General features: G+C 39.0%; 1 protein-coding gene across 1 annotated transcript; it reads right to left on the bottom strand.

The window, feature by feature from the left end:
• LOC145229921 (mitochondrial 2-oxodicarboxylate carrier-like) lies at positions 1-10,537 on the bottom strand. The gene is made up of 10 exons (XM_080095267.1): positions 10,308-10,537; positions 9,239-9,287; positions 9,096-9,179; positions 8,966-9,032; positions 8,775-8,834; positions 7,136-7,246; positions 5,648-5,812; positions 2,263-2,444; positions 2,146-2,198; positions 1-1,369 (listed from the first exon to the last, which is right to left on the bottom strand). Exons 1-10 carry the CDS (start codon positions 10,438-10,440, stop codon positions 1,305-1,307), a joined length of 969 nt encoding a protein of 322 aa, XP_079951393.1. The 5' UTR covers positions 10,441-10,537; the 3' UTR covers positions 1-1,304.
• Positions 10,538-11,212: the final 675 nt, after the last annotated feature.

Below are 11,212 nucleotides of genomic sequence, written 5' to 3'. Positions count from 1 at the left end.
TAAACTTTGATAAGACTAAACATTTTTTATATTCGACAACAATCACGTGACGAGTAAAAGCGCAACCAGTAATAAATTTTGATCTTTCAATTTACACATACATGATCAACAAGATATAGAAATATTTTTTAGCCAAAAAAGGGATAATAGCACCATACACACAATTACACACAAAAACGCAATTCTGCACAACGATTGGGCAACTAACGATTTAAAAAAAATATGTTGCCTCGAAAAATCTGGCCCAAGAACAGACAACGGGTACAGAGCACAAAAAATGATCAATTAAATAAATAGCATATATGTTTCGATTTTCATTTCCCTAAAAATTTCTTCAAAAAAAAAATATATATATATATATGACGCACACAAGATACTTGGCCAAGCAAAGCGCTTATAGATCAAGCCAAATAAAAATGCAGTGGCATTTAGGAAAATTGTAAAATACCAACAGCTAAGCAAAACTTATCTGTTGCCACATTTTTGAAATGAGCTAATTTGGTCTATAACATAATGTTCACCACTGTGATTTCCACACATTGGCAAAAGCCTGACTTTTAGGTGGTTTGAGTGCGTATACAACAGTAATTTGTGCGAAAGAGAATTTTGTTGCACAACAGAAAAAAAATGCAATCACCCAAAAAGGAATGAGGATATACGTTAACAACTACACCAGATGTTTGAACGTAAACTGTTTCCGATTCTAAGTTAGGTTCTTTTTAATTCGAGCATACCCTATGTACATGTGCGTCTGTTCAAAACCTTGGTAGGCCAAGAATTTAGAACGGTGCGAAAGTAAAGTGAAAAAAGTATACGTAATAAATTTAATAATATGCATAACAAATTAAAACAATTTAAAACACAATTTACATGAATTTTTGGTTAGAAGTTAAAACCCAGATTAGTATCAAAAATAAATTAAATATTCATATTAAAAATTCAACGTGTGAACGAAACTTTGATTGGCGCTGATTACGATTGCACTAGGTTCAGCGGACTAAAACTTCAAATTACAGAAGTAAGTCAATAAATTAAGTTCGTAAGAAAACGGTAAAACTGTACCATTGACCATGCACAAACACGAAGAAAAATACGAAATGATGTGTCCAAAAAAAATGAAGCGTATCAGTGTAGCTAGCAATCTGAAATCAAACAGGGATAAAAATACTAAAATTTTGATTGAAATGCTCACGGCAAAAAAACAGCACGTTAACGATGTGAGGCATAAACTTGGTAATATTAGGCTGCATAGCGATGTCATTGCTACATTATTCGGATTGCTGGGGAAGATACAGTTTCAACCTTCAAGGAAACTTTTCGGCAAGGAACTCGGATATCGTCTCATAAACCATCATCATAATTGCCCCGCCTGCAAAAATAAACACAGTTGGTTTCTTGTCATGTAAATAAAAAGTATATATGAGGATCACTGGCGTAGAGTACGGGGATGCGGGGGTGCCGCGCAACCCCGGCCTTAACCTTTGTATAAAGTCAAAATCGCATCTTTGTTCAAGTTACGTCGGTTCGGTAAAACGTGTTTCCAGCTTAACAAATGCGCTTGCATTCATGCCATTGTCGGTTGAAACGTAACAATTGTAATTGTTTCGCAATAAATGAGCATTTTGATGTAACATAAACATGACTTATAGACTAACGTTTTAGTATTATTTGTCGCAATAACTCTCTGCAATAAAAAAAAAAAAAAAAATATTTAATAAATTTATTCCTAAACCGAGTTTAATGTCCGTTTGCAAAGCTCTGCAACGGCTTAAACTTGTTCCAAGGTGACCTAAGTTTAAGCGTCAACAATACATAGTCGGCTATATTTAAATCGTGAACTGCTTTACTTTTATTTCCAGCCGTAACACGTTACTTTAAACTTAATCGTTGCTAAAATGGCTGACTTGGCAAATCGACGCACCGACGCACAGCAAACGTTCCAATCGAACACAAAGAAATTGCGCCAAGTGGCTTGCAAATTATTGTGATAGAAGCTACATGCTTAAGCACGTAAAAAGTGTCGTTATTTGGTCTCATACGGGTACAGATACTGTACATGGTATAGGCATTTTTTTTGGGAGATCAAACGGCGCACCCCCAGTATTTTCAAAAACTCTACGCCTATGATGAGGATAAATCACTTACTTGGCCCAAGACGCATCAACTTCGGGACCAAGCCTTTGTACAAAGCCAGAAACCTTTCAAAAAAATGATTTAGTTTCTGTTGTAATACAAAATTGCAGTAGTGCAGCTAATACTTACCCTTCCTCTTTGAAAATTGTGTAGATCGCTTTGTGTGCACCGTAATACTTGATCTGGCCCGGAACAGGTTGTGGACCTTGGATTCGACTTTTCGCGACATCATATGGAATGTTAATAATGGACGCCAAGGTGCCCGCGGCCAGACCTAAGCTCAGTCGGTAGGAAACCTTCGCGAAGTTCGACTGCAAGCCAAAAATACATTGAACACGATTTTTAAAAGCGCTACGTGGGGTTTGCCTGGATATCACAAGTGTCATATTGATCTGCAAAAAATTAAACTAGGCTACACTTTAGGACTAAATTACGTTTGAACAAATTTGGTTACAAATTTTTAAATTTCAGGTAGGTAAGTGTGACACTTTGGAATAATTTAACACATTCATCATTAATTTCATAATAATATTCAGCTCTTTCAAGAACTTTTTTTGAGGTGACTCGAAATACCAATCCAGTATTTAAAGCCTGAACCACATTTTGGCCATTCAATGTCAAGCTGCTGGTTACTCTTTAGAAAGCATAACAGTCATGTTATTATTATCACAGCGCGAAACGTTTATTTCACGCTTTATCCACCAATACAAGATCACGACGTAGCAAAAGTATAGCAAAGTGTCAAAATCTGAGTGTTAGGCGGCGAAGCGGGCAACCATCTCGTAGTGTCACGGATGCAAAAAGCGTGAGACGTTTCTCAAGCGAGCGTGGTCAACTTCATTCACAAAAACCAAAGAGGCGAAGTACTTGAGTCCATTCACAAAACGACAACGCTTTGCACATGGCGTAAACTCTCAGATTCAGTTTGCGAGGCGTGAATGCCCGCTTGGGTCTTTCAAAAGCGCTTGCTTGCATCGAGGCAAAGCTACATCATCACGCATTTGCGCGCGGGTCATAAGCATAACGCCGTGACATTGTGTCGAATTTTTCCGTCTGTTTAAGAATGCTGTTTTAAAGTAATGAGAACGCGCTGTCCATCCGCGATTTTTGACCAGCGCATTTGCAGCCTAATGATATACTTTATTCAGAGGATAAGGATACCTTTTTAAAATCACCGTTAGCAGAAAAAAATGGTAAATGTTTAATTTTCCAAAAGATGACCAGTTAAAAATCATTACCAAAAGAGTTTTCTGAAATCTATAAACCCGTTCTTGTTTCTTTCCCATTTGCTTTTTGGCTTTATTATCGCGAAAAAAACGCATTTTAATATAAGTGAGGTCTGTTGCACGATCCAGCCTATTAAATGTAAAAGTTTGAATTGTCCATTTGTTTTGTTTTTTTGCCGGAAGAATTACACGAACCTTGTCAAGACGCATCGCAGAAATTTGCCGGAATGAGAAATTCCACAGCGTTTACTAATTTCCGGGGGCAAGTCTTAACGCCTACGCCACCCGTAAATGGCGAGTTCTTTAATTTTAACCCAAAAGCAATTCAAAACACTGTGTTTGCTCGTCACAGCGCCTTTGTTAAGTGACAGCATAGACAAGTATTAAAATCTGATGAAACGAACGGCACTGAATTCCTTAGTACCGACCACTTTTTAACATTGCTACCCCACTCAATTTTCCAAAAGGCGATCAATAACATTCTTAAGAACTGCGTTTCATCGAAATTAAGCACACCGAGGTTCGCAGGACCTTGCGTGCACGGCGGCAATTTGTTTTGGAAATCAGGCTTTTCATCGAATGTTGACTTTGGCGTAGAAACAACAGACCCCTGGTGGTGTTCTTAATAAGCCGAGCATTTTCCCACCGGCCGACGGTCTGTTTGCGTGCATTGAGCGTTACATTCTGACTATAGGGAGTGCCAGGCTAAATTAACTTCCACCATGCGAATCAAATCCCGTACGACTTCTGTAGGGGGAGTAATCAAGAGCGACGGTTCAGTAGTAAAGCAAGCATTGGATTGTGTAGGTTATTAGGCGTGAATAAATCTATACATGTCCAGGTTTGCGGAAAGGCAGAAAACACGCACAAAAGTTGTACATACAATTCGCATTGTCCCGTGGACACAATGTTCAAATCACGCTCTACGCTCGAGTCTAAAAATGCGGGGCTAATTTGTCAGCGTCGGGGATTCGGGTTTTGCTAAAGGAAATGAGACGGTTTCGGGGTCCGGGATGGGGGGTGTGGGGGCGCGGGGCCTTGTTCAAACACTCGCGCACCCATGGACCCATTGTTGGCGGCAAAACGAGCGAAAGCGTTTTAAGTACGAACCACGTCGCGTGACAAGCGACAAAAAGTAGAGCGAGCTATGCTGAAAATATAAACACAAAAAAAGAGAGCAGCGTTAGAAAGAGACATAATTAACGTTTTCTGTAAAGGTAAAAAAGAGAAGAAAGACGTCCATCGCTGACCTCGAGAGAAATTAAAATTGTGCATGACGTCATACAAATATATCCTTAAGTCATAATTCTAACTCTAAGATTATTGTCAAAACAAATTTTAAAACTATAGTTGCATTTTGAAAGCGGTCCATCACTGACCTCTAACTGTATTTTTTAGTTTATCTGTCAATAAACCGTTTGGAAAAGCATGTTCCCAATAAAAATGACTCGTATAGGGCAAAAATTCGTTGACCACAACGTCTTTTTGACTTTACCTCGTTTCAACCCACTGCTATTTCGCAGTACATTTCGCGACATTCCCGGCGAATTTGAAACACTTTAAACCCGTTGAAACCCAAGTCACGTTCAGATACCGGACACAGCGGAACGACGCCTTTCATGATCGCTAAACGGGTTACGTGTTTACGTTGGCCGGGGTGGACCACGTGGGGCCGAAGCAGGTGGACCGGGGGCCCTAAGTGACCCATGAACAAACAAGTGTCATAAGCAGGGCTGACATAACATAGAGCACAATTCACGATCTGGCTTTGAAACACCGGAGTTAACGACACAGGTGTGGGCCGACGGCTTTTAGTGGCTTTGCTATGGTAACACGGGACGACCAATTAGATTAGCAAGGGCGTTGTTTGACTTTGGCGGGCGCAGAAATAGAGTGAATTCGGATGTGGAATGTCGTAGGCTTTTGTGCGATTCTGGGATGGTGGTGACCCGTTGAAAAATCATCGACTTTGCGATGTTGCTTGTTTTTTGTGACGGGCGGGGACAAAATATATGTGAACTATGCGACTAACGCTCCCACAGACGTATAAACTGGAATAAACAACTCAAACGAAATTAGGAAACAATGCAAAAAAGTATAATGTTTCGTGACATTAGAAACCGGATTTAGTTTGTTAAATCAGTATTAATTTTTAACACGGACAAATACTTTCAAAAGGTAAACAAATACAGTACCAGAAAAAAACAATATTTTCCAAATGTGTAAAGTTAGGTCAATAGTTCGTCTTAAGGCGATCAATATAATTCATAAAAAAGGTTTGTCCTAACCTCAGTTTCAGGAATGTATTTCTTGGCAGAATGGAAGACACCGAAGTAGACCATGTTCCACACACCGTGTCGTCCCAGGGTTGCCGTTAGACCCCGGTTAATCCCCATCATGCCATAACCATCAGATCTGATGATTTGACGAGCTTTGGAAAATGTCGATTGTTGCTGCAACAAAAAAATATTCTTACTGTTGGCATTACAGATATTTGTCCGATAAAGAACAAATGGATTTTGGTGCAAACACATCAGCATTTGTTACAAAATGGCCAAAATATCAACATTACATTTTCCAGAAGAACGAACAATTTCACAAAGCGTAAGAAAGGAATTTTGATTCATGCCCGTAAAAGCGTAAAAACATCATGTAAATGCTACAGGGAGGTAAGAATTTTAATTAATGATGACATTATTTTGCTTGTCGTCATCTTCAATCTTGGCAAAGGAGATAAAGGGTGAAAAGAGTCGTAATAACAGATGACGCAAACCAAATAAACTGGGAGTACAAAAACAAGTCGGATCATCGCTTAGGATTGACTATTAAGTTTCTGATGACCTTCTAAAATCCGAAAAAAGCAAAAACACAGTGTCGTTCGGCAGCGCAGCGCTCGTCCAATCATTGGCAACCTTCCATGACGACGACTTGCCAGTTGTGATCGCTTTTGCCCGCGCGCTGTCATTAGGAACCAAACCAGCTTATTGACTCTCTACCTGGGCTCCCGGGGCCTTTGACTCACCCACTATTGCGTGACAACCCCGGGGCCGAAAAGCGTATTTCGGGACCCAGGGCATTGTTAGATCGCGCCCAGCGCCCGGGTTTACCCCCAATCTCTCATTGTGATGTCACAGATACAAAGGCGACAATTATGTAAAATATGTCGGTTTGTTCGAGTTGCGAAGAGCAAAGGCTGTGTGCCGACCGACCTGGGACCTCTGCAGCCCCAGGCCACCCATGCCGGCGCTCATTAGGCCCACATTTGTAGGGTTATAGGGGTTGCGCTTGGGGTTAAGGAAAAAGGGTGACACAATACATGAAAAGGTCCGTATTGAAAACAGTTGAGAGTCGGTGCGAGCGGTGTGCATTGTTGTGAAGATTTTCAGAACGTTAACGCGAACATTAGGAACTAGGTGTGTCCGGAATCCGCAAAAGGGGGATGCGAGATGATAGATCTTAATGTCTTCGTCTTGCACCCCGGTAAAAAGTTTCAAAACAACAACGTGAGATTTTAGTGAAAAGTTCTTCGCATAGCTTACCATCGTGACAAATGTTCGGGTTTACAAAAAAAAACAATATTTTTTTCATTCATGTACCATGGAACAACAAATACAGCCAATATCATTTGGCAAAATCATGTACCGCCTTTCATTATGCTGTATATTTGAACTCGTAGCAAATGTTAGCGCTGAAAAGTGGTGCGTTCTTCAAAAAGACTATTAGGCTTTATTTAAATGGTCAAAAAGTTTTGTTTAGTGGCTGGGTTGGTCACTTACATCCCTTAGCTTGACATCTCTTTCCGATTGCAGCTGAACTTTGACCCTCTCGAACGGGTTGCAGACGATTCCCTCGGTGAGACCTGAACAAAGGCCAGCTAGAGAGTAGATCTACGCATAAAACATGTAGGATAGGAACCATATTACTGTTCTTTGGGGGAAAACTATATTCCAAACATATATGTAAGGGACCAATTTCAAATTCGAAAACTTAACGTTTGCATACCAGAACATAAATACAAAGTACAGATGTTGAATAACTTGTGCTGACATGACACCGTTTTGTGCGGCTAGGCTGTTTGTGGCTAAAGTTCAAAGTACATCGATGTTTATCGGGATTACCGCTGGGGGTCGCACCAAACCTTAGCTTCGAGAAATTAGAGTGATGGAAATGTTCAAATAATCCTTTAAAACTTACCTACCATGAAACTAACTACATTTGAGATGCATCTACATGTATTTATCCACGCGACCTAGCGTATGTAATGGGACGAAGCTGTGAAGAACCTTATTGTTCGGTCGGCGGTCACGTGAAAACTCTGTTAGTCAGACGTGATAAGGTAATTTGGAAGCTTTTGTTCAAGGCGTACTTTCCTCATAGCGAATTCCTTGAATTATTTCAAGAATTCCACGGCAAACTGGACGTGTTTGCCGAATGTTATCTCACGAATTCCACGCAAAACATTTAAAACTCACCACCGATCGGCGAACAAAAGGCATCTCAGCTCGAATTAAGCGTAATCCGTCAGGCACGGGGTGCTCGCGGTCCGCTCTAGGTGGACGTAAGACGGGCCATCGTTTATCGACGATGAATGGAGACTAAGCGCTTTTGCAAACAACAGTGGGAATCGATGTGAAGATTGGGCCTTGTGTTGATTCGGTAGCGCCGCGATTTGTGTAAACTGCTGTCATTCCCAAGTGTTTACCGGCCGCGCCAGGGCAATGACGTCACATGTTTGGCAGGCGTGATGATTTAAATCGAAGAGTATTAGATTCGCGTATTTTTAGATCTAGTTCAAATAGGTTTACAAAAAGCGGCTTATAACTTTTAAATAAACGTATTTGCAAATCCATATGTTTAAGAGACTTAGTACTAGTCAGTACTCTGGTCCGTGTTTCTTCTAATCTTGTGCAACAGTTATTCATGTTTCAATTTAAGTTCGCGCTGCGGTTTTGCACAAAAAAACAACTCGACGAATTGACTTACGTTAACCTTAATTATTTTGATGTCCTTACAATGGCAAAATTAACATAACAATTTAAGACTTTTTAGCCAGGTATAGATCCCACAATTAAATGCTACTGTTTATCGAAAGCATTATTCTTTTTTCAAAGGCATAAGCTTAAATGCGGAAACCCGCTTCTTTCCTCAATTTCTCGATTGTTGGAGTTTTTCTGCTTAATCAAAGGAAAGGCAATAGACTGAACTGAACACAGCGTATGTTCAAGAACGTTCTCTTGTGCTTTGGAATTTAATCAGGTAACCGGTTAGATTAGAATTCTGGTAAAAGCCGCAGATGCTAGCATTCACAGACATGCGGTTTGAGAATTGACAGCAATAACTATAACTTCCCTTCAGGCTATAGAAACGAGGTGTTGCGCAGAGGTTTGACATTGTTTTTACGATTTAATTACTTACCAACGGGGTTTTGGGTCCTCCCATACTAAACAGGTCTTGGTATCTTTCAAAGCAAAAAAACTGAAAAGCAATGGGGCAAAAGTCAAGTACAGTGGGATTACTTAACAAAACACAACTGTGCTTAATGAAATGCAAACAAACCATAATGTTTACTTTTACAAACCAATTTTGTGTGGTTTGGCACAATTTACCTTCACTGCCCTCTTTGGAGTTTCAGCCAAAATCGGAGGCAGAATTCCCTTGTAAAATGAAAGGAAACTGTAATTTTAAAAACAATTACAGAAAAATAAAAACAGCATGACATAACATTTGTCCACCCACCCTTCAGCGCGGTACATGGTTGTAAAACAGTGGGCTACAGAACGGTAATGAACTGATCCAGGTGCATTGCCCTGGAGCTGGAATCTAAACACAAAGTTAGTTAGAAATATAAACAGAATTTAATTGATGAAACTATTGAGTACCTTGTTTTCACAACATCAAGTGGGTGCATGAGGCAGATTTCAACAAGTCCTGTAAAAAGGCAAAATTAATTTATTCTGGTGAAAGCGAGGATCTAAATATGACATTAAAGTGATGGGACGGGAGAGAAAAATCAAGACAATAAGGACCGGGTACAAAATAAGGATTTGGTTCAATTCATTCACTTGAACCAAGTCAAACCTAGAGATTATTTCTCTTTGGAAGGTAAACATGGCAAGTAAGTATGTGGTTACATTGCGTGACTCGCTAATAAAACTGGGTGCAACCCAAAATCAAGCATAAGCTTTACTTTATTATCATAAACTAATGGCAAACCTGGTTAAACACAATGTGCAAAATAAGTCATTTTTGATTATATAACATAAAAGCAAACAGTCAGTTGGCCTCAATTCTGTTATTTTCAAAAAATGCTTTAACTTGAATGCAACAGACAGGGTTTTAAATTCAATACATATTAGTGCAGTGTGATAGAAATGCAAAAGGATTTTTTTATTTGGTATGCTACAGCTTAACATAATTTATCAATATGTGTGCGGGGGGGTTATGGATGAAAAGGTTTGAATGGAATCAGTTTCAGGTCGACCAAAAAATTGGCTCTCTTCTGACATCTTGCTGTTTTGCTCAATGGATAAGCAAATATCAGGGTATCTTACCCCAATCCTGTTTGGTCTAATATACACATTGAACTGCCATTATAGTACAAGTTACAAATTACACTTGTTATAAAAAATGGGATTACATTATACAGCAAATGATTCTAGATACATAAAATCGATGCACCATTAAGTGCTAAAATATTTACTGCCATATTTATAAATATACATGTATACATGTAAAAACTGATAATTGTATTTTAATTATTTATACTGCTCACAAATAACTACCATGAATAAGTGATGGATGGACACTTCACAAATGTATATTTTGTCAATTGTTTGCTGACAAATATTTCTTTGATCAAACACATAAGATATTGAAAACCAATACGTTGGTTTAAGGCATAACATTGTAACTTTAAACAACACAGACAACTAAAAGCATTCCGTTTACCTGCACCACCGCCCGCAATTAGTTGCTGAAACATTCTCTTGGCAGATGTAGATTCAGGAATTTGTATGTTAGAAGCAGTAGTCATGGTACTGATGGTATTTTGCATCACTGCATTATCAGAATTATCTGCCATTGTAACAATCTTCTGGCAGATATAGGCTAAACACACATATGTACAAATACACAAGTGAAGAACATATATAACTGTGACAGAAAACACATAGTAGTTTTATTATCATGTAGTGGTAAAAAATATACTTGTAAAGTTGTAACTGACAATGGTAAAAAAACTCTGAAGTTTCAGCTTTCACAAGCTGGATTTATGCCTAAAATAAATAAAAACGTTCAGATATAAGTCACATCTCAGCTTTTTAAACAATAGAATATAAAACATGTTTACAAATTCTACTTCCTTTTGGCACTTTGCATGAAGAAATAATGATGTATTGTGCTTTTGGCCTCTTGGAGTCTGCAAATGCACTCCAAAACCTGATCAAAAACTGCTAAGTAATGACATATAATATGTCCACCATACATGCTAAAGCTACTTCCAAATACTGAATAACGATTAAAGACTGTATTCTCAAGGTTAACACCTTGGCTTGCATTTTTCAGTTTACACATATACTTTTTCATTTGCGAGACCGAGTTGTATGATTTTTGCTTTGATTTAGGTCACAACTTACAATGCAAAACAAAAGGAATTGCGGCCACCATAAAAGCTACCTGCAAAGAAAAAAGAAGCTTTCCATTGTTGTGGTTTGACAGTCGCTTTATAAATCTCGCACACACTTCGAATACGCCTTTCTAGTGGGAACTATAAACATTTTTTACGACAACGCGTGACAAAACCGGATCACAAAATTGGCCTTGTTTACTTCGTCATCCTACGTCAGCAATAAATC

Source organism: Phallusia mammillata, chromosome 1 (genome assembly GCF_965637545.1).
Source record: "Phallusia mammillata chromosome 1, kaPhaMamm4.hap1.1, whole genome shotgun sequence".
Taxonomy (NCBI): Eukaryota; Metazoa; Chordata; class Ascidiacea; order Phlebobranchia; family Ascidiidae; genus Phallusia; species Phallusia mammillata.
The sequence above is the reverse complement of the archived record's forward strand: the minus strand, read 5'-3'. Positions and strand labels throughout refer to the sequence as shown.